The following is a 24,108-nucleotide window of genomic DNA, read 5'->3' on the forward strand; positions in this document are numbered from 1 at the left end:
ACAGGTGTAAAAAATGGAATTCAAGTCCTTATTAAACGTGCTTACAAGTTTACAACATTGTGCCTACGGGATCCGAACTGGTACACATGCCATTAAGAAAACAGGCGTAATATGGTAGGTATCACACGCGCGGCATCTATTCTATCCAAATGTCGTATTTTTGTTTTGCCTTGGAAAGCACGCTTTGAAAGCAAATAGGGGTCTACAAGAGTCTTGTGTTGTGTTAAAGTAAAACATTTCTTGGGTTTTAAAAGCATTTTATTTATTTATTTTTTCTGTTTTAGAAACCAGACTATTTTTCCAATCGAATGAAACGGTTCACTTGTTTTAAGAAAGCATACATATATCTGACAATGAAAGTATATTTGTTGTGTTTTTTTAAGAGAAAATATAAATGTTGAACACCCCACCCCCTACAATTGCAAGTGTTTTTCTTAATTGACATTCAAGAAACATCATGAAATGCCAGCAGTGACCTCTTAGTGGATCATACTAAAAAAAACTTGGTTAGAGAGAGTTAATCCCCCCTAAAAGAAGAATCCATTACAAGCAAACACAAAATGAGAAGCTAGCCTAGAAAAAACAACACAAAATGCAGAAACTGCGGTTAAAATTTTGGTTTCTCTCTTCTTCCTAATATATCGGTGGCTCATCACAGCATCAAGGAATTTTCACAGGGTACTTGAACTTGGTTATTATCCTGAATCCTTTCAAGTTTGAGACAAATGATGACATAACTACACCGATTCTGACACCACGTACACACTCAGAAACCATCTCAACAACATGATCCTGCCGATAACTTGTTCCTCAACGTTTAAATGTCAGCATCCAGAAAATTCACAGGGAGTGATACCTGCAGCAGAAGCAGTAGGTTCAATTGGCGTCACTTGGTAGATGTACAAGTTTGTTATCACAATACAAGGGAATCAAAACTTGGAGGTTTATTAGCAGTTCGTACCTTCTCACCCAACTCGAATGGAGGGAGACCCCTATAGGGGCATGTACTGCACCGGAATGCATCACCTAGTCCGCACTGCAGGACATAACAAAACCATTAAAGGAAAGAAATAAAGCCCAAATCAATTAAAATAATGGTTCTTCATCTACTAACCCATGAAGAATATCCAACTAAATGACACTTGTACAGGTAGGTAACCTTCCAAGACAAATGCAGGATGACTGGAAATTTTATTATTTTTATCTAGCACTAGGATAACTGTGAGGCCAAAATCCTACCCAACTTGGAATCTAGAAGCCAGAAATTAATCTATTCATAGATCACCATTTCCACGTGGTTAATCACATTAGCTGTGGCAGTAACGAAATAAAGTACAGCAACACTTCATAGTAGATGAAAGCATTAAGATAGGCACCATTTGGTAATGTTTCCTGTAGGATTTCATTAGAAATAATCCAGTTTGTGGAAGGTAAATTTAGATTGAAAATGTGTGAAGGGGGGTAGTAAAACACAATATTCAAACTAATTTTACTGAGTATATAAATTTTATGTGTATATAGTACATATACCAAAACAGACAGATTGATCCACATTAGATCCAATTATAAACAGATAGAATTCATATCACCCTTTAACCACATCAGATTACCAAAAAAAAAAAAAAAAACCTTTAACCGCATCAAATTCAATTTAAAATTCAGACACCATTTGCAGTACTAATGTTGTTCCCCTTATAAAAGCATGGATAATAGACTTGCATGAATAGCCAAAATGAGACCCAATACTAGAAAAGCTCTCCAGACCAAGGATTTGGAGACTGCCATTAAATAAAGACAAAAATTCCAAGAAACAATTCTAACACTTACATTGCCACATGCAGATTGAGGGTTAATCTGGTCTGCAGTCAAACCCAGCTTCTGCACCTTCTCCTCAGACTCAGCCCGCCCACAAGTGCAATTTTTGCAAGCTTTCCTAGTGCTTCCAACTTCACAGTCGCCAACTGTACATGAATAATTGATTTGAGCATAATTAAACTTCTAAATGACCATACAAAAACAGGATTCAAGTTTGGAACTATGGAATTGGTCTAATTTATCTTACCAGGTGGCAGTTGTGGTTTCTTCAGGTCATCTTCTGTCAAAAGGCTATCTTCATCAATAAGATCTAAATCATCATCAATTTGGATTTTAGGCAAACTTTTTGTCACTTTCTTGATCGAAAATGATGAACCAATTTTCCAAGAAGGCTTCTTAGCCTTTATCTGTTAAACATTAGAAATACATCAAAGTGAAACCTGTCAGAGACTAAGAATCCTCAGATGAGAAAAAAAAATCACAAAATGCCTCTGTTCGCTTGGATCAGTGATTCAGGAACCATGGATTGATTGTTCCCATCCTAGAGAACCATGCACAAGATAAAACAGGGATGATCAAGGTTGTATCTGGTACTATTGAAACCTGAAAATTTTTTGATTGATCAATATAAATGGCATACAACTTTTTCTGACAAAGTTTATGGTTGAAACAGGCAGACCTTAAAAGTTCATGTGTGGGAGGCATACAACATGTCACATCCCTCACGAATTTGTATTGATCAACTCAAATCATTTCAGGTAGAAACAGCAATGGAATCAAGCACAACCCGGATGCTTCTCAATACATTCTTGTGCATGTTCAGACAAAATGCCACAAGTAAACCAGGGATATTTTAATAATCACCCGTTAATGGTGAGTCCCATTGAGAATCAGTTCCATCTATATGATGGAAGCACAAGTCTAATTTCACATCTGTTTGCACATGAAAAAAAATGGATAAAAAGGCAGGTAAGAAACAGAACTAACTGTAAGTGGTTGAATATCTTCTTGCTGCAGGAATGGTTTCAATTGAACAACTTGTGCTTCCAGGAATCCAGCTAAAAGTAACTTGCGTTCTAATGTACTGCTTGGCTGCAAGAAAAAGTCAATTTGTTTACTTTAAGAGATCTCCCCAAAATTGATCTTCCACCAAGGTTGAACTGAATTTTTTTTACCTTATCAATGTTTTCTGCAGCAGGCTGAGAAATCTGAACTACAATCATTCCATCAGGTTTCAACACTCTGAATATCTCCTCAAGCAACTGATCAGCAGGTTCAAGCGTTCTTGAAATATAAACAACAAGATCCATAGAGAAGGGCTCAATTGGAAATTCTTCTGTTAGTCCAGCAAAACCAGATTCAGATCAAGTCAAGGACTACCACAAAATAGGATTAATGGAATCAAGATACAAAAAACAAGAATATCCTCCAATCCACTCAAATTGGGAAGCTCTTTGTGACAAAATTGTTGAGAGGTGTCGCCGAAGGATAGAGGAGAGTTGGAGCAATCTCGGCCGTTGGAGAGGGAGAAGTAGATCCAGATGTTAACATTGAAGAAGACGTTCCAGATCTTTCATGAGCCTCCCCCATGAGGCTGATCTCATGCCTAATGAGGGCTTGGAGCTGGCTCCACATGGGCTAGAAGAGGTTAGTGGGCCGATAATGTCAAAACCACTACCAAACATGCAGGAGGCCTACAACGAGGAGGCCCCAAAAGTAACATGTACTCTGAACCCAGGCAGGTTGAGTCATCAGGTGGACTGCAGCCCAGCCAGGTCTTTGAACCGAGAAAAAGCTTATTAACTCACCTTCAGAGATCGGGGTGGGTGTACCAGAGACTCAAAAAAGTAAGGAAGACCCAGGGGTAGGAGGTAAAATGGTGGAAGCAGATAGGGAAATGCCAGGCGATAGTGGGAAGAAGGAAGATCGACGGGGAGATATGGTCATTCTGAGTGAGACCACTGACAAAAACGATAATGGAGAGGAGTTGCAGCCGTTAGCTGTGATCCCGGCCAAAGGGACATCGGAGCACTGGAGTGCGCCTAGCTTATACAGGTACCAATAAAATACAATAGGGGCAGTCAATGGTTATCCAAAAGTCTCAAGCTGGGTGCTCTCCAAGCTATTAAACATAGGAAACTTTCTGGGGGTATGGATGAAGGGGTTCGAAGGAATCACTTGGGAATATTTGGTTGAGATAGAGAGGAAAGTTTTGGAGGAGAAAGGGTCGAAGAACAGAAAAATAACCGTTCAGATTGGTGTGGGCTTGAATGAGAAGGCTGGCAGTGCGAGCAGGGGCAAGAAAGCAGTAATAGGAAGATGAAGTGCTGGGGGAGGGGGGTGCGGTCGGGTGTTGTATATATCAAATTGTCATTGTTCTGGTGTATATATGGAGTCACTAAGGATTGTCTCATGGAACAGAAGGGGTTTAAACTCAGGTAGGAGGAGGATGGTCCACAGTGCTTATTTGAAAAAGTGGAATCCTAGAATTCTTTGTTTACAGGAGATGAAGATGGAGAAAATGAATTAAAGGGTGGTAAGAAGTGTTTGGGGAGAGCGTACTTGTGACTGGAAGGCTTTACCGGCAAGGGGGTAAGGCTGGGGGAATTCTGGTGGTTTGGGACACTGATGTTGTGGCTGTGAGAGACAGTGTGATAGGAGTTCTCTGTTTCCCTCTTCGTGCAGTCCCAGGAAAACGATTGGGGGTGGATCCTAACAGTGGTGTATGGCCCAAACTATGAGGGGTTGAGAATCTTTTTGGGAGGAGCTGGATGGTATTAGGAGATAATGGGATCAACCGTGGGTTGTTGGGGGGATTTCAACACAATCAGATTTTCATATAAGAAGGGACGCAGAGAAAATAGAAGGGGAATGAGGGGTTTTGCTGAGTCTCTGAGGAGGTGGGAGTTGGTTGATCTCCCGATGATAGGGAAATATACCTGGACAAACAACCAAGAAGAAGCAACTTTGGTAAAATTAGACAGATTTTTAGTATCCTTAGATTGGGAGGAAAACTTCCTCAATTTGTCTTTGCAAGCTCTTTCGGGACCCTTGTCTGATCACTCACTTATCTTGTTTTACTACGAAGGTATTGGGGGGGGGGAGGGGGGTCGGTTGGTTGGTTTCCTTTGAAGCCATGTCTTTTGATGGCACTGCAAGCCATATCTTCAGAAAAAACCTAAAGAGCCTGAAATTAAAGATAAAGGAATGGAGTAAAGAGGTGCTGAAAAAGGTGGAGAACAGGAAGAATGAATGCTTGAAGGTGATTGCAAAAACAGAGGGCAGAGAAGAATGGTTCCATAATGGTACATTTGGTTGCTGCGGTTGGGATGGGAAAATGAAAATATTTCCATTAGATTCCCATTTTCATGTGTTTGTTCACTGGGATGGGATGGGAAACTGTGGGATGTTGATTCTTAAAACCAAGGATGCGGGGTCGTTCTGAAATGATGCAACCCCGGTGAGAAGAGAAAATTGTGAGAAAAAAATATCGAGACTTTCGACTGAAGCTCCACAGTCGTCCTCTCACCGTCTCCCTACATCTACAGCGGTCAAGTCTCCGACAACACTCCCGATATCCGGCCAAGATAAGACCAGATCCTTGACCACCGAATAAAGGTGATTATCTTCTTCATGTTTTTGGCATCATCCATCTCCTCATGCCGTCGGGAAGACATGGTCGTTCGTCGGCTAAAAGCCATTGTTTCCGGCAGTATAGAGATAGATGTTTTACAGATCTACACTTGTGCTTGTAGATCTAACAAGTTTATGTCTTTATCTGGCTTCAAACGTTCCCGTTAAAACGTGTCAAGGTGTTTATGCCTTTTTCTGGGTTCAAACCTTCCCGTTAAAACGCGTCAAGGTAAGAGTTTTCTTCCCTCAGATCTGTTTTTCCCATGATATATGTTTCTCTTCCCTCAGATCTGTTAAAACAGGTCCCAATTATTCTTTTTACTTTTTTATTTTTATATGTTTTCTCGTTGGGGTGAAGATCGGAGGCAGTGAGAACAACTCCAGATCTTGCTTCTCCCTTGTACCCTCTGAAACTTTGAAGGTGCCAAACCCTTCCTACATTCTCCTTACCTTTCGATTTTTGCTGAAGTATTGATTTATAAATATATTATTATTTGTTAATTTTTTTCTTGGCATTCTTTTACTAATAGAAAATTGTTGATCACTAAACGTATATATTACAGAGACGTCTCTGTGAAACATCTTTCACTCTATACATGAAACACTTTACAAGTTAGTTTCCCCCTTTCTACTGATTTATAGATGATCACTAAACGTATAGATGATCACTAAACATTTTTCTACTGTTTTATAGAAAAATGTTGATCACTAAACGTATATATTACAGAGACGTCTCTGTGAAACATCTTTCACTCTATAAGTCAAGTGTTTTATAGATAGGAAATAATCCCAAAAAAAGTTTGGTAGATATGATATATGTTAATGAATGAAACCCCAAGCTAAAATATTTGATTCAGAATACAGAAATTCATCTTTAATAGAGTTCTAAAATCTTACTTAGACAAATACCATGCCCATCAACTTGAACTAGTGGATGATGCAGCATGGAAAATTCAATATTTTCAATGTTCATGATTTTTTAATATCACCATGTCAGCATGTCACGTGGCAAAATTCAATTATTACTATGCCATGTCACCCCATAAATAAGGGTTGTGTTGTGGAGTTGGAGAATGCATAGATTTATCAAATTGGAATGAAACCAAGCATCCTGCAAAATTTTCTCATCAACCAAACACTGGAAAGCATATTATATAGGATAATGACTCAGCAAACAAACACAGGGTGCCAAAAATGAGAAAAAAAATTCCTTTCTCATCCCATCCTTTCTCTTCACATCCCTTTTCATCCCATTGTTTCTCGGCAACCAAATGGACCATATGTGGGGCAGAAAGAAAAAGAAGAGACATGGAAAAAAGGAGTCTGATAAACTAGCCTATCAAGATGGGATCAAAAGGAGGTAGAGATCAAGGTGTCTATGGCTAAAGGATGGAGAAAATAACACAAAATTTTTCCATAAAATGGCAAGTGCTAGAAGAAGGAAAAATACATTAAAAAAGATAGAGGTTCAGGGGGTCGAAATAGAGGAAGGACAGATTAAAAGAAACATTGCTGAGTATTACGAGAAACTTTATAAAGAAGTTGAAGTTTGGAGGACTAGACCTGTTTGGAGGACTAGACCTGTTTTAGATGGCCAGCAATTCAAATCTCTGTCAACTGAACAAGCTAGAGATATGGAGAAGCCTTTTTCTGAGGAAGAAGTTTGGGAAGTGATAAGAGTTAGAGAGGGGGATAAGGCCCTGGGGCCTGATGGGTTCACACTGCTATTCTATAAGAAATGTTGGGGAATAGTGAAACAAGATGTAATGAACGCATTAAGGGGGTTTCATGAAAAGGATGCTCTTGAAAGAAGTTTAAATCACACATTTATCACTTTCATCCCCAAAAAGAAAGGGGCAGTGAAGTTGAGTGACTTTAGACCCATCAGTCTAGTAAGTAGCTTCTACAAGATACTAGCAAAACTTTTGGCAAATAGAATGGCAAAGGTGGTATCAAGCCTGATTGCTGAATCTCAAAGTGCATTCATTGGAGGTAGATTGATTGTGGACAGAGTGCTCATTGCAAATGAGATAATCAAGGTTCAAAGTATCGATACGATACGCGTATTGGCAGTATCGTATCGGTACTTAGAAACGCCCGAAACTCTTTTTTTTTTTCAATTTCGGTTTTTTGGGAAGCTAAAAACAGGCTTTTTTATTAAAAAAGTTGGGGTTCTGAAACACTTGGAAACAGGCATTTCGAAGCGTATCGTTTTCAAAAGATACAATACAATACACCCGTATCGGGTGTACCGTATCGATACTTTAAACCATGGAGATGATAGATTCAAGGAGAAAAAGTGATCTTATGGGGATGCTGTGTAAAGCAAATATGGAGAAAGCTTATGACCATGTGACTTGGAAATTCCTGGAATACATGTTAAAGAGGATGAACTTCAGCGAGAAATGGAGAAATTGGACCAAAGTGTGCCTTTCTTCCTCATCCTTTTCAGTGCTGGTAAATGGGAGTTCTTTTGCGCAGCTTCAGAGTTCTAGGGGACTAAGACAAGGGGTCCCCCTCTCCCCCCCACTCTTGTTTATCTGTGTGATAGAAGCCCTTTCTAGGCTTGTAGAGGGCTAGACTGGGAGGGCTAGTGAAAGGTTTCAAAGTAGAGAATGGGGAAGTGGAGATTGCTCTGCTCCAATTTGCAGACGACACTCTTTTTGCAGCGACGCTTCCTGGGAGTAAATCTGGAATGCAAAAGCAATATTTTTTTTGATACGCACTCATCCGTTTCTTGTTTTCATTGCTTGTTGACCATAGCAGAGATAGCCGTACTGTACGGGTTGGGCGATGGCACAGTACGTAGGACCCTCGTATGAAACCCCACTAAGCTTCCTTGCACTATGTGGAATGGACTAAACTCAGATTGGACACGCTTATAGCTAAAGGAATGTACAGCAAGCCGTAGCGAGAGGGAGGCCAATGTCCCATCAGATACCACAGCCCACAGGCAAGTTTGTTTGTTTGTTTGTGTGATAGAAGCCCTTTCTAGGCTTATAGAGAGGGCTAGACTGGGAGGGCTAGTGGAAGGATTCAAAGTAGAGAGCAGGGAAGTGGAGATTGCTATGCTCCAATTTGCAGACGACACTCTTTTTTCTGTGACGCTACCTGGAAGCAAATCTGGAATGCAAAAGCAATATTTTTTTTATCAATAACAGAAAACTTTATTAATGAATAATACTTGTGAAACTTTAATTACAGAAAAGGGGGAGGTAAACTATCTTAACTGCCCAGCAACAAAAGGACAAAGAACAAACTAAAAATTAGCCCAAAACAAAGATTCCTTAGTCACCCCTTGCTTAGCTAACCAATCAGCCATTGAGTTAGCACTTCTCTTCACCCAACTGTACTTCACCTCTATATCCTTAGCCATTTAAATTTTTTATTTTCATTGCTGTAGCACCACAAAACACTGTTATCTCCTTTCAGCCACCTAATCACCACCTCTGAGTCCCCTACAATAACTAAGCATCTGATGCTTAATTCTCTTGCTCAATGGATTCCTTCAAGAATTACTAGAATCTCGGCCCTAAGAGAGTTACCCTCTCCAATTGGTCCTGAGAACATGGCAATAATAATCTCCTCCTCATTCCTAAACACACCCCCAATCCTAGAAGGCCCTGGATTCCTTAAGCTACTTCCATCAAAATTCAGTTCTATGAATCCAGCACGAGCAGTGGTCCAAGAGGGTCTATAGGTCCTCTTACAAAGAGCAGAGGTAGCTACCTCTTTCCACTTTCTCAATAAGTCAGCCACAGAAAAGTCAAAGAATATCTCCATAGAATTCAGCCAGTGAGCTACCCTTAAGTGTATCAGCTCTATTAAGTTTTATATGGTTCTTTCCTTGTCTGAAAATATTTGTGAGTTTCTCTCTTCCTATATTGACCAGCACACTGCAGCCCTAATGCTTCTCCACATAACCTTCCCCCTTTTCTTAGGCCATCTAAAGAACAAGAGAGAGAACAAGCACTGCACATTCACGGGGGGATTCCAAGTACACCCAAAAAGGGAAAACACCCACTCGCAAACAGTTTTAGTAACCGGACAAGTAACCATAATGTGGTAACCCATTTCCCCATCAGCTTTGCAAAGATTACACCTATTGGGAAGTAAACAACAATCGGGCCTCTTACTTTGAAGCAAGTCATTTGTGTTAATTCTTTCCAAGGAAATTTCCCAACAAAAACTACAAACCCGAGGAGGAATGGGTTTACTCCAAATCTATTTAACAAGGAAGGACAACTCAGGATGAATAATAGGCTAAACTAAGGTCTCAAAAAACAAAGCACAAGAAAAGGAGCCGGAGGAGGAAGGGGTCCAGACTTTGGTGTCTTCCTTACTAGGGTTCAAGAAAACATTTTCAGGGATGGCTAGCAAAGATGAAATACAACCCAAATCTGTATCCCTAATTAAACTTCTCAGGCCCAGATTCCACCCAAACCCAGAAGAAGAATCAAAAGGAACTAAGAAAGAGGATGTGGGTTCATTTTTCAAACCTAACAAAGCAAACAAAGAGGGAAATTGGTCTCCCAGGGGTAAGTCCCCAACCCAAATTTGCTCCCAAAATTTTATTCGATCATACCTAATCCAAGGGGAGAAAATTGGAAGCAGATCATGAATGGCTTTCCATAGGGAAATAGTAGTAGCCCTTGCCAAAATTCCTGGATCCCAGTCGTTCTCATCCAGCCCATGTATGTTAGCCACAATCTTCGTCCACAATTTGTCCCTTTCCAATGGAAACCTCCACAACCATTTCCCCAACAATGCCATGTTCCTTTTCCTAATATTCCCAATCCCAAGCCTCCCTAACTTCTTGCTCCTAGTTACCACTAGGAATATTAAGATGGTTTGAGGTGATCACAGGTTTACATATTAATATCCAAAAGAGTGAAATAATGGCAGTCAGAAATGTTGAAAACTTGGAAGCAAGGGCTGCTAGTTGGGGCTGCATTGATGGTAATCTTCCAACAAAGTACTTGGGTATGCCTCTGGGTGAAAATCGCAAATTTAACTCCATTTGGGAGTTCGTCATTGAAAAAGTGGATAGAAAGTTGACCTCTTGGAAGACCAAATACTGATCAAAAGGGGGTAAAGTCACACTAAGTAGAAGTGTATTATCCTCCCTTCCAGTTTATTAATTGTCTTTATTACCAATTTCGGCAAATAGGGTTGCAGTGTTGAAAGAAAGATGAGAGACCTTCTATGGAGGGGGTGGAAGGAGTCAAAATGCCATCTGGTGACTAGGAAAAAAGTTTGCTGTTCCAGACCAAATGGGGGTTTGGGGATCAGATCAGTAAAACAGGTCAACAATGCTTTGTTAGGGAAGTGGTTGTGGAGATTCAATGAAACCGGGCAATCTATGGAGGAAATTAATTGTAACTAAGTATGGCTCCAGCAGCAGGGAGTGGGAAACAGATGAAGTAAAATCAGCGTATGGGTGTTCAGTTTGGAAGGCAATACAGAGACTCAATTCTCAATTTATGAAGGGTATAAAGTATGAAGTTGGAAATGGGGAGAGTGTCTTTTTGGAAGGGTTACTGGTGTGGGAATGGTCCACTAAGGGTTCTATTCCCAGACCTGTTCGAGATTGTGACTAATAAAGATGCACCAGTGGCGGATTACCTAGAGGCAAAATGGGCTTTGCATTTAGAACCCCCAATTCAGGTGGAACCTAAATGATTGGGAGGTGACTTCCTTGGTCAGTCTGCTCCAGATTCTTTATAACTCAAGTACAGCTGGAGTAGGGGAAGACAAAAGAAAATGGTTATTTGAGAAATCAGGAACATCTCTGTAGAATCCTTTTTACAACAACTTGTTAGGGGAGGACACTTCATCCTTTCCAAGCATCAGGATTTGGGTAAGGTCTTTTCCTTCCAAACTGGCTTTTTTTGTTTGGTATGCAGTGCTGGATAAGATCCTAACAAAGGACAATTTAGTTAGGAGAGGTGTGGAGGTGACAGATATGGCTTGCACTCTTTGTAACAGTTGTGTAGTATCTTCTAGTCATTTGTTATTTCATTGCGAATTCACTTACTAGATTTGGACAAGAATGATGAGTTTGTTTGGGATTCATATGTGCTTCCCGGATAATGTGAAGGGATTCATTGGAGCTTGGTATATAAATGGATTAAGCAGGGCTGGAAAATTAGCTTGGAACATCCTCCCTTCAGCAGTTTTTTGGGCAGTGTGGAGTGAAAGAAACAACAAAATTTTTTAAGACAGACAAAGTTCAAAAGAAGAGGTGTTTAAAAGGATTTCAGGAATGATACATTCATGGCTGGAAAACCACCCGTTATTCAAAAATAGACAAACATGTTCCTCTTCTGATCAGGATTTCCTTTCTATTAGGAGTTCATAATTTTGGTGGGGCTGATTGTTGGGTATACTGGTTTATTTCCTCTTGTACAAATTATCCTTGTACAGGGGTCTGCATAGTTGTATGGTTTTAAAGAATATTAATGAAATACTTCACCTTACAGTTTCAAAAAAATAAGTTATATAGACAGTACGCCACCAAGCCATAGGGATTTGACCAAAATAAGATCAATTTGGCATTCTTCCAAGAAAAAGAGTAAGTAGGAACTATGTTCAAGTGATGAATTGCAAAGAAGGAAAGAAAATGAAAAGAAATACTAGTCAAGATGTAAAGAAGGATTACTTAAAGATGAAGCTTGAGTGATGATTAGGGGGTCATTTTGTCCAATCTCTTCACCCTTAAGTTCTTTTATTGCTGCTGAAATTGCACTGGCAGGAACAATCACATGATCTGTAAGCGCCAGCGTATTCCCCTTAATTGCATTAGTATCCTAGCAAAAGAGAGAAAAATCAATTCATATTGTTTAGATACAACATTCCGATAGGTAGAGTTTAATCATCAGGCAACATGCATATACTCCAACTAGGATTTTAGCAGGAAACGATAACACATGATGTCTCTATACAATTGCATCCGAATTTAGAAATAGAACAATACATTAAGAAAGAACATTCAATATATTCATAATCAAAACAATAATAATTATTACTAATCATGTCAATAGTTCATTAGCCCTTTTTTTCTTATTTTCTTGTCAATAACAGTGATCAAATGCTTCATCAATGTGTAGCATAAAGAGAGGCAAGCTTGCTACTAAGGAAGTTTAATAGCAAGGGACCATGTCTAAGATCATGGTTAAAAATGTCCAAATTTTCCTAATATTTCCATAACATATTTTGAGCTCCATGGATGCCAACATGAAGTATTATTGGAATTGACATATTCTCCAATGAAAGCTACCGGTGCTATGTGGGTACAAGAGATAGTATTATAATGTAACCACATAAGTTGGTAACAATACTTTAGATAATGTGGAGTAGCAGTGCTATTGCCCACCTATGGGATATGATCACCATTTTGAGCCAGCTAAAAAGTTCTTTTTAAACATGCAGTCAAATCTTGGTTTTTAATGTAAAATAAATTATTTGGTTTATCTATTAGAATCATTTGCACTTTCTACAAATTTAAATTTTCCTTGAACTCGCACTATAATGTAGTTTTGATGATGTGGAGCAAGATAATAATTTAAAAGGTCTACCATGCATCTTTTACCATTACATAATTCCCCATGTATATAATTTTTAGAATATTTCCATACAACATTTACAACATTTCTGACATGTTTCCTATATTTGGGTAACTGATGTTTCCACCGACAGGCATTTTAAACCTCGTCTAAGATACAATCAATAAGTACAACAACAAAACAGTACCAAACAACATAATTACCTCATTAATCATCCAAAAAAATATTAGCCATGATGGTGAATCCATGGGACTGGAACCCACCATTCTAAAATCTGTCTTTCCACCACCCACCCCTCTTTCATGAGGAGTCTACTAAGCCATTTGTTGAATGTATAATCCACCTAAATAAGCAATTCAATATGACTGCTAAAGACTCCACCAGTCTGGCTCCCAAACAAAAATGTAAGAGATCATGGGTCTTCCTTAGGGATGGGCGTCCAACTTACAACCACTTGACAGCCACCTACTTTCAGGTTGCTTTATCCCAGAGAATAAATCAGTTTATGGCCTTGCACAAGACCAAAAAGTTTGACTCTAAGAGAATTTCCCTCTCTCTCTTTTATGCTTTTGTGGGAAGAGGCACAAGCATGTAATTGGTGGCCTCTTTTGTGGGAAGAGGCACAAGCATGTGATTGGGAAGAGGCACAAGCACAATAGGAGTACGGATGCAAGTTGGCCTGGGTTAAGTTTGTAGACCCAACCCGAGCTGTAGAACCCTCAACCCTAACCCAACCCTAAACTTTCAGGTTTGGTTCACGTTGGCCCAACTTTTCTACTTTCTTTTGCTGAATGTTCTTATTTCCTAGACTCAAGGCTGAGGTTAATTCAGTTTGGAATTATTTCCTTTAAAGTTAAGGAACACATTCATATGGATAGATAGATAGATACAAAAATACATCATACATTTATGGATGTATAGTTGCACATATATATACATGCCACATGCATAGATACATATATACATAACTACTTGCATATTTAAATGTTAATATAATATTTTTACATACAAATATTAAGTTAGGTTGGGCCGGTATAGGCCAATGCCTCAACCCTTACCCTAACCCAAAATTCAACCCAACCCAAATTTATCAGGTTGGATTCGGGCTAACTTGGCCCAAGTTGCAACCTTAACTAGAAGAAGTTGGCCCTTTTACCAGGTCATAATACCCAGCTTGCTTGGAGACAGCCATCTAACGCCGCTTTTGGGAGTGCTTTTTTAGTCTAAACAGGCTTTTTTTTTTTTGAGAAAAGTAAGGTAAAATTTTATTCATGGAGCACCTGATAAGACAGATTACAACCAAAGCCCCCAAGACAAGGAGCCAAACACACTAAACAACCTACAATACATCATAACTCAAGGAAGTCCCTGGATCTCAACTGAGAACAGAGGACAGAAGCTTGAAGGCCCTTAGCCACACCCAGGAAATGAGTTGGTCGGAAGAAAAGGCAATCAAGCAATCTATATTAGAAGCCTTATTTTGAAAGATTCTTCTGTTTCTTTCAGTCCAGACTGTGCATAAAATGGCCGCAGGCAGGACACTCCAAATTCACCTCGCCAACTTTGAACCACCCTTAAGCTTCCAATTCCATAGCATATCCAAAACAGAACATAGCATACACCATAGAAGCCCCAATCCCGAAAGAAAGTGATTCCAGATTGCATCTGTAACAAAACAGTGAATGAACAGATGCTTGCCATCCTCAGCCACTTGACCACATAGAACAAACAGCAGGTCCTGAATCTGCACACCCCTCCTAACCAGGGAATCTTTCGTAAGACATCTATTCAGAACCGCTGCCCAAACCAAAGCATTCACTTTTGAGGGCACAGATAGGTTCCAAATTTTCTCAGCCGAAACTTTTGGTTGAATTGCTCCATTCAGAACCCCAGCAAAAGAACTAACAGAGAAAATACCACCCGTACTATACTTCCAAGTCCAAGAGTCCTCAGACGACAAATCTATGGATTGTACAGCAACCCCAAAAGATCTGCAACTTTCTCAATTTCCCAGTCCTGAAATGACCTTCTAAGTGAAGGGCTCCAAGTAATAGTACCCCCACTCACTTCAAACTGACTAGCCACCGAATCATTCTGATTTTCTGCAATCTGAAACAGCTGAGGGAAAACTTCAGAAAGAGGTCTACTATCACACCAAGTATCCTTCTAGAACTGCAGCCTATTCCCATTCCCCACCTTTGGAGACAATCCACTGCTAATCCAAGGGAGAATTTCCATAACTTTCTTCAACAGGGAGCAACCTAATGAGTTGAACTGATTAGTGTTTAACCAGTCCCCACTGTCAGTATCATATTTTGCTGCAATTAATTTCCTCCACCATCTGTCTTTTTCTTTCTCAAATCCCCAAATCCATTTTCCCAAAAGAGCTTTATTAAACAACTTTAATTTCCTGATCCCCAAACCCCTTTTCTCCAAAGTACTAGCAGAAAGAATGAAGAAGGTCTTCAGTGTGATCATTGAAAAGAATCAGCTTGCTTTTTGTGTTGGGTAGACAAATGTTGGACAGTGTGCTGGTGGCAAATGAGCTGATTGCCTCAAGAATAAGACAAGGTAAACCAATTGGTGTGAAATCTTTGATGTTGGTTGCACCTTCCACCTTAAGTATCAGAGAGATGAAGCTGCTGTTCAGACTTCTAACCAAGGAGCCATTTTGGTGAAAGTCATGGAACACCTTCAGCAGATCCCCTTTCACCCCCTCCCAGCACCGTTTATAAAAGATGTTAGTTAAACCATCTGGCCCCAGAGATTTCTTAGTTCCCAAATTTTTAATTACCTGCAATATTTCATTTTCTGTGAAGGGAGCTTCTAACTCCCTTTGCTGATCCACAGAAAGACTTTTGAAATTAAGATCTTCTGGAAAAGGCCTCCTTACCCAGTTTTCTTTGAACAACTCCGAGAAAAAATTAGTGGAAATGTGTTTCATTTCTGTCCATTCTTCACCCACTTGCCCTCCCCATTCAAGTTTCTCAATTTGATTTACTCTTTTCCTTGCCTTGGCCATTTTGTGAAAGAAACTGGAGTTCTTATCCCCCGCTTTAAGCCACTTAACCTACGCTCTTTGCCACCACTTTAACTCCTCCTTGTATGCTATAGAATCCAAAGTCACTTTGGCCAAAAGTCTCTTCCTTCTCTCTTCCTCTCTAAGGGGTCCCACTTCTTCAGCCGAATCCAGCTCTTTTATTACCTCTAGGCACTTACTCTTCTCCACTTCAGTTTTTCCTTGACAGTCCACTTTCCAAGATTTCAGCACCTCTTTGATTCCTTTGATTTTTTAGCCATGATGAAAGAGCTGGTACCCTCCACTTGAAAATCTGCCCATTTCGACATAAGCAGAGGAACCAATTCTTTCTATTCAAACCAAGCATTTTCCATCTTGAAGGGGGTTTGCTTCTCACCTGATTTTCCAACCTCCCACGTAGTAACTGAATTGGAGAATGATCCGATATAGGTCTAGGAAGAGCTACTTGTTTTATTTGCTGGAATGCCTCTTCCCAACTCAAGAAAACTATAAATCTGTCAAGTTTTACCAGAATCAGGGATTCTTGATTATTTTCCAGGTGTATTGAGCCCCCATAAGAGGCAGGTCTAAAAGTTCAGAATGATTTACAAAATCAGCAAATCTTCTTCTATCCCTCGATCTCCCATTGCCACTATTTTTTCCTCCAAAAATCTCACTACATTGAAATCTCCTCCAACAACCCAAGGCAGGTTAGAGTTACCTCCGGTTACTAACAGATCCTCCCACAACCTCTCCCTCTCCCCACTATCCGTCGGTCCATACACTGTGAAAACACCTTGAAACCCACCCTCCCCCCACTTCCAGAACCACCGAGACTGTAAATTCACCCACATGAGAAGAAATTAATTTACATTTAGACCTATCCCACAAGGTCAACAAACCTCCTGCACTGCCCCTAGCTGGCTTACTAATCCACTGCACCTGACCTTGACCCCCTAAACTTCTTACCAAATCTGCATCTACTGCTTCCAACTTTGATTCTTGGAAGAACACCACATCTGATTCCCACTTACTCAATAGGTTACCAACCACCATTCTCCTACGTCCAGAGCACAAGCCCAAACATTCCAAGATAAGATAGGCATATCCATTAAAATCAGATAACCTTATCCCCCTACACCCCGTCCACTACTATTTTCCCCTCTCCCCCTTCCCTGCTGTGTCATTCAACCCCCACACCAATCTCAACATCTTTGTGTTCTACTTCGACCCATTACCCCCTTTCTTCACATTTACTTTGCGTTTCTCCTCCCACCACCTCCTTTCAACTGATTCCAAATAAGTAATTCCACCTCCATGCATGCTATTGAAATCCCGAGAAATTTCCCCACACCCAGGAGTTTTGAATTCACCCAAGCTGACAAACCTTCCTCCCCCTTCCCTTTAACTCCCCCTTTTTGCCTGTTCTTTACCCCATCCCTTGATTGCCTTGACATCTCCCCCACCCTTCCTCCTCCTTCCCTCTCCTCCCCTGTGATATGGACCTGTAAACTACCTTCGACAATGGTGGGCTCTCTATGAGCAACACTTGCTTCCTCCCTAATCACCGCCAGCAGTGTGATTTCCACCACCTCCAACAGATGATTGGGTTGGGTAGCCTGCTTCGGAATACAATAAGAAGGAGTTCTTACCGATGTTGCTAGAAAGGAATCTGGCTGAAACTCCACGAGCAACTTAGAGGGCAACACCTGGTCTGTGCTATCAGAGTCGAGTCTACTGACTTCATTTTGGTGATGAGCCCCATCACACTCCTACAAAATAGGTGACTGGGCCAGGGCTAAAAGCCAATTTGGGCTGGCTAAGTGTGGAATGTCTTGGTCCAGCCCACCCCGGGCAAACTGCTCTAGGCTCAGCCTTACATGAGACCCACTTGACCCCACGCAACCTTGGCCTAACTTTAGATAGTCCACATCGACTCTCTAACCGAACCTAGCTTCTGAAACTGCCCTTCCCAACCTTCCCAACAAGCCACTTGTCATCTCACCTTCTCGATTCCCTCCTGGATAAAGCATCCTTCTATCTGACACCACATTTAACTCCACTAGACATTCTAGAAGCATCTCTTTCAACCGATTCTTCGAGCACTCTTCCCACTTTTTATCAACATTTGAAATTTGAATCTCCTTTTTTGCACCATCACAAGGCTGGTCTAACATCTGATGATTCATAGGTGGGGTTAACATTCTGTCTCCTTCCACGGGTTTTGCATCACTTTGTCATCCATGCGCGACACGGGTTGTCCATCCCCCAACCTCCACTTCTCCATCTTCCTCTTCTCCAGCGACCTTCCTCTACTTGAGCTTCCTTCTTCTTCCGTCAACAAAACCACCGTATTACTTACCTCCAAACCCCTTTTTTCCATTTCCTCCTTCCCCCTCCCCCTCTCAACACTAGTTTCCTCACTCCCTCCCCTCCAACTCACCTTCGGCCTAATTTCCTTCCAGATCGAAGCCCAACAAGATAAGTTCCATGTCACTATTTCTACCTTCTTAGGGATTTCCGCTCCCGCTTTCACTTTGATCGTCACCCATTCACATGTTTTAAGTTCTACCGTCAAATCATCAGTACCCAGAAAACTCCACAGAGGTCCCCTATCCCTCTTATCAGACTTGAGCACCAAAGGACTAAGGGTAACCCAAAAACTTTAATCCACTCCTTCTTAGTGATCAACTCTTTTCTCTCTAACATCTGGTTTGCTGTTGTCATTTCCCACCAATCAAGCGCCAATCTATTTTGTCCAACATACCACGGGCCATTTTGCCTTCTTCCTCCGAAGGGAATATGAACAACAACAATTCTTCCAAAAGATACTTGACTCTCACACCACCCGCCTCGGACCAATGCTCAGTAGCCCAATGTTCCATCACCTCTACCGACAACTTCCTATCAAGGCATCCCACAAGACATTTCTGTAAGAAACGTCTTCTTTCCCTTACTCCCTCTTCCTCTGTTTCTAGGAACCATCTTTTCCCCTCCCTTTTCTGAATCGTAACCCCAAACTCTGGCCAGATCCTTGTTGTCACTGCTTTCTTGAATGTGAGGCTTCTATGAACTCCTAAATCCTGAACACCCAAGTTATACCACACAAAATGTTTTATTTTAGTCTAATAATGTCTATTTTATAATTATAATCTCAAAAAAATATGAATAAAAAAATATTTTATAGTAGGAAGTAGAAAATTGTTAGGCGATTGGGCGAGGCGATCCTCGAAGGGCGCCTTGTCGCCTAGGCACCCGTCTAGGCGTCGCCTTGACAACTATGCAAGAAAGGCTCATTTTAACAAGTTTCCTCAAGAGTGATTCATTGATTTTTAAAGTTGGGTATGGAGATAATGTATGGAAATTAAGTATGTGTTTTCACCATTTTCTAAGGTTTTTATCCCAGATTCAAAACTTTGATAATGTTTTAACAGTACCATTATTTCACAATTTTTTATTACATAGAAAATCATTCTTTCATTAAATTCTTTGAATTACAACAAGTTGTGAGAATCTGAAATACCCTTTACAAAGCAAACCCACCCAACACTATATTGCAATTGTGCCCAATACATTTGTTGTTTTTGAATCCCTTGCTTGGCTAAGCCATCTGCCAAGCTATTAGGAAATCTTTTTTTTTTTTGATAAATGGATATTAGCAGATCTTTACCCATCTTGTTTGAATGTTTATGCCTTTTGATAACCACTTGAACAACTTAAACTCATATGTGAGTTGCCAAATCACCCCCTCACCTTTTTTCAACCACCCCACTACTATCTTCGAATCTCCTTCAATGATTAATCTACCAATTCCCATTTGTTTAGCTTTTTGTACTCCAAAAACTGCTGCTAACAGTTCTGCCCTTATTGAATCACCCTGCTCAATTGGGCTGGAGGACAAAGCATATAAATTGCCACCTTCATCCCTTATCACCCAACAATTCCTAAGGGAACCAAACTGCCAACACTATTGCCATCAAAGTTCAATTTCAACCAGCCCCCAACTAGGTGACGGAACCTCTAGGACTTTTTGTTTCCTCGAGGAAAAGCCAGCTATTGCCCCCCCCATTCCTAAAGAAATCCTCCACCTTAAAGTCTTTACCCAATGTTCAATTCTTAGAGTAATGATCTCAATTTTCAAATTCTCAATCACTATTTCCTAACTAGGGGTGTCAATTGGACTGGATTTGGTCCAATCCGATCCAGTCCAATGTAAGTTCATTATAAATGGACCAGGTGCAATCCAATGAATGTTTTGAACCAATTTGGACCAGTCCAATTCAATGTCTGGACCGTCCAATCTATTCAAATTCATTTTGATTTAGATTGGTTTCAACCCAAACCCGGTCTATTTGCACATATATTCTTATCTTATATCAATGGACCAGATATTGGCTTAATCCAACCCAATCCAATATAATTTTTTTATGGACGGACCAGGTCCAATCCAATCTAATAAATATTTTGGACCGGATTGGTCTAATCCAATATGTCTTGTTTTTCTGTCCAATCCATCCAAATTGATTTTGGACTAGATGGGGTCCAATCCAAAACAGGTCCATTGACACCCTTATTCCTAACTCCTCTCCTTCTCCCCGAATATTCTTGGGTTCCTTTCTTCCCGAAGTGTTTAAAGCAACACTGCCCTTGTACATTTCCACAGAATTTGACCCCTCCTTTTTGTGCTCCTCAAAATGACAAAATAGACAGGCAAAACAACCTTTCTAAACTGGCAAGGGGGTTTCACCTGCAACTAAAAAGAGAGAAAAAGAACCATTCCCAAGTACAACAAACAAAGGGACAGGAGATTAAGAGATGAAAAACAGTCTCACCATTTAACTTACATAAAGAACACCAATTAGGGGACAAGATCCACCATTCGACCACCCAAAATACATAAGATTTATATTAGCACCAATTAGGAGACAAGATCCCCTTGTTTTGCTAGTGAACCTGCCATTCCATTTGCAATTATTCTACCCCATATGTAGGAGATGTTTATCTCCTAAGGCTCAGTTTGAAAGGAGTGCAAATACAAATATGTAAAGTAAAAAGCCTTGTATTTTGCATTGTTTTATATGTTTTTGCACTGTACATATTTATATTTGCACTCCTTCCAAACTGAAGCCTAATAGACAATCTATCTCCCTAAAGACATGCCTGTAAATCCAAGGGACTTGGCATAGGCCTTTTGCCCAAGCAATTAGAAGTTGATTTCAGTTAGCTCCTTAGTCCAAATTGGAGTCTGTTATGGGACACCCAAGTTCATAAGTTGTAGTTAAGCCTATAAATAGAGTCATTGTAATTAGAGTTAAGAGAAGATTACTTGAAAAAAGAAAAAAGAAAAATAGTTCGGTCTAGTGAATTCTTGTTGTTGCCAGGAATTTTTCTCTTTTTCTTCGTCTCTTTCACCTATTTCTTCTTATAAGTGATTTACCTCTTTCTTTTTACCATAATAGCGAGAGTTCTCCTCTCTTTCTGAGTTCTTGTTCATTCTTTGGTAGACAGCAGGCTATCTACTTGCTTCTCTACCACCAGACCAGGTCTTAAATTAGTAGGACCCCTACCCTATCTACATCAAAACCATAGCCCAAAAGAAAGAATATAAAAAATAAAAGAAAAAATATAATCTATGTAAAAGATGATTAAATGGAGATTTTAATAGCCTAGAAACAATCACATTTACAAAGAACGAACTGACTTCAAGCAGATCCTCAACTCGACCAAGAGAACTCAGACATTTATACACATAGACAAAGCAGATTTCAATAAAGAAATGCACTGCAGATCAAAAATTCCAGTCACGATTTTAAGCTACAAATCAGAGCATCCACACACACACACACAGAGAGAGAGGACACACACCATTTGGTGAATCTTAGTAATAAACACGAAGGTTTGATCTTCACGTAACAAGAAACAACGTGATCTGCAAACCACCACCTTCAAACCAAAAAAACTCAGAACTCCTCGAACCCTAGATTTTTGGTTCTGTACAAATCAATTAAACACTTACTATAATAATATAATCATAATAAATAAATAAATGAGGCTGTAATACAGCAAGCTCCGGATCTTCTGCATTTAAACTAGAAGGAAAGCTCCTTGTCGAGGTAAGAGGCCCAAAACAATTGAGCTTTTTCAAAATTGATAAAAGATTTGAAAAAAGAAAAGCACTTAAAGAAAGAATAAATGAAGCAAGCCAAACCCAGATTGTCAAGAAGAAATCTTACTGACCATTTTTTTTATTTTATTTTATGCCTTTTTGCAACTTCCTACTTTAGTTTTCTCGAGTAATTTGAAAATCTTTTCTTTTGGACGACAACCCCAATTAGAAAATATTAAAGAAAGGTGTAAAAGATGAAGAAAGCTTTGTTGAGAGAAGGAGGCATATCTAAACTCTTGATGCCCAACATCGATCGACTTGAATCAACAAAAAGCTTCCAATTTTCATAGAAAACAGGGTTTGGAGTGATCAGTAGATCCTAGGCAACTAAAGTTGACCGACTTCCAAGTTCGCATATACATATGATCAATCGCAATTGCATGGTAAAGGAAGAACAAAGAAGCTTGGAAGCTAAATGCATACTCTTTCGGTGATGAAATCAAATCTTTGTGCAAAAACTCTGAGGCTGGGATTCCAAATCTAGCGTATGCGTTGCTGGTCAGGGTCCATACACCGTGCTCAATTCGCCATTGGGGTTGGAGGGTTTCAATCCACTTTGCCTTTGTCGCAGTTAAAAGAGGCAAGTAGCACGACGGGGACCAAGGTCGTCGAATAATGGTGGGGTTGCTGAAACTGAAACCCTCTTTCGCCGTTGGCTGATCACAGGGCTGAGCTTGGTGTTTGTTGCTTTTTCACCGTTCAAAGATCCAGCATTTGGATTGCGAGCAAGGGTTTGAATTTGAAAAGGGTTTTAATTCTCTATCTCGCTCGAACTGTTTTTTTCTCAAATAAAAGGAAAAAAAAAAGTAGAAATGATTTGGTTCTCGCTTACCTCAAAACAAAAGTCGGTTGGCTATAAACTGTAAAATGAGCCTTGAGACGGTGTGGACTGTGAATTCAAAGCAGTTTTCAGGGAACAAAAGCAGCTTTTTTTGCCTTATGCAGCTCTTCCCCGTCAATCGTCTATTCGTCTACCAGTTGTGAAGGGAAAGGAAGGAAGGCCGACCGAGGTTTCACCCAACTACAACCGTATTTAATTACAGATGGGAAATGTGGGGGCCACTTAGGGTTATGGCATACGCGTGACAACCTTGATGACGTGGACGGTTGAAAAAGACCATGAAAGCACGTGGCAATTCGTGATCTTCTTATGTTCCAACGTGACGGCAAAAGGCAGGTCGTGTGGGGGGAAGAAAAACTTGACACGTGGAAAATGTGATTGTGATGGAAAACCACCCAAAACGTGTGGAAAATTAGGTTGTGTTTTTCTGCAACGTGGAATTGAACAGTGCTAAAAGCCTGAAACCAACTTCAATTGGATCATGTGGTAGATTATGATTCAATGAATCTATTTGAGAGTAAGATTCTGATTGAGATTGGGATCTGTTTGATTTTTGGGTAAAAATTTAACCTCCCTTGAAATTCCTTATAAATGTTAAAACATTTCCTTGCTTTTCTTTTCGAAAAAGAAAAAGATTAAAGCCTCTCCTCTTAGAATTATGTCTAATAAAATACAAAAACAAGGTCTAATAGAATTGTCAAAAGTCTCTTACGCCCTTGTTAATTCTTTAAATTTTCAATACAATATGAAAATGTTTTCAAACTGTCGTTGATTTAGATGGTTGGACCGTTTTGCCCAAGAATTATTTAGGTTACCAGTTCCATTTTACCCCAAACTCGGTCCCTATCAAAAATCATTGAATTGGTCAAAAACTCCTTGACCCAACTAGTCGAACTATCAACCCATTTAACCCATTCAATAGTTTTTTACTGTTTTTTATTTTAATTATTATTATTTTTTTAATTTTTTGTCAAAATGTATCATCTATTCAAACCGGATGATCAAACTATTGACCCGAAAACTAGTGGCTAGAATGGTTATAGTTTCATGTCATTTTTTAAAACATTGC

At 39.9% G+C, this 24,108-nt stretch overlaps 1 protein-coding gene across 5 annotated transcripts; it reads right to left on the bottom strand.

Moving 5' to 3' along the window:
* Positions 1–454: 454 nt before the first annotated feature.
* On the bottom strand, positions 455–23,210 carry LOC148855658 (anamorsin homolog). Of its 5 annotated transcripts, none has more exons than XM_088982040.1 (10): positions 23,031–23,205; positions 22,622–22,885; positions 21,898–21,975; positions 12,110–12,257; positions 2,991–3,151; positions 2,803–2,907; positions 2,063–2,222; positions 1,828–1,961; positions 962–1,036; positions 455–856 (listed from the first exon to the last, which is right to left on the bottom strand). In XM_088982040.1, exons 3-10 carry the CDS (start codon positions 21,898–21,900, stop codon positions 818–820), a joined length of 825 nt encoding a protein of 274 aa, XP_088838166.1. In that variant the 5' UTR covers positions 21,901–21,975; positions 22,622–22,885; positions 23,031–23,205; the 3' UTR covers positions 455–817. The 5 variants fall into 5 exon arrangements, with proteins under 5 accessions (XP_088838166.1, XP_088838165.1, XP_088838163.1 ...); XM_088982039.1 differs by having other exon boundaries at positions 21,898–22,023; XM_088982037.1 differs by lacking the exon at positions 22,622–22,885 and having other exon boundaries at positions 23,031–23,210.
* Positions 23,211–24,108: the final 898 nt, after the last annotated feature.

Source organism: Nelumbo lutea, chromosome 4 (assembly GCF_056320005.1).
Source record: "Nelumbo lutea isolate HS-2025 chromosome 4, American lotus-T2T, whole genome shotgun sequence".
NCBI lineage: Eukaryota > Viridiplantae > Streptophyta > Magnoliopsida > Proteales > Nelumbonaceae > Nelumbo > Nelumbo lutea.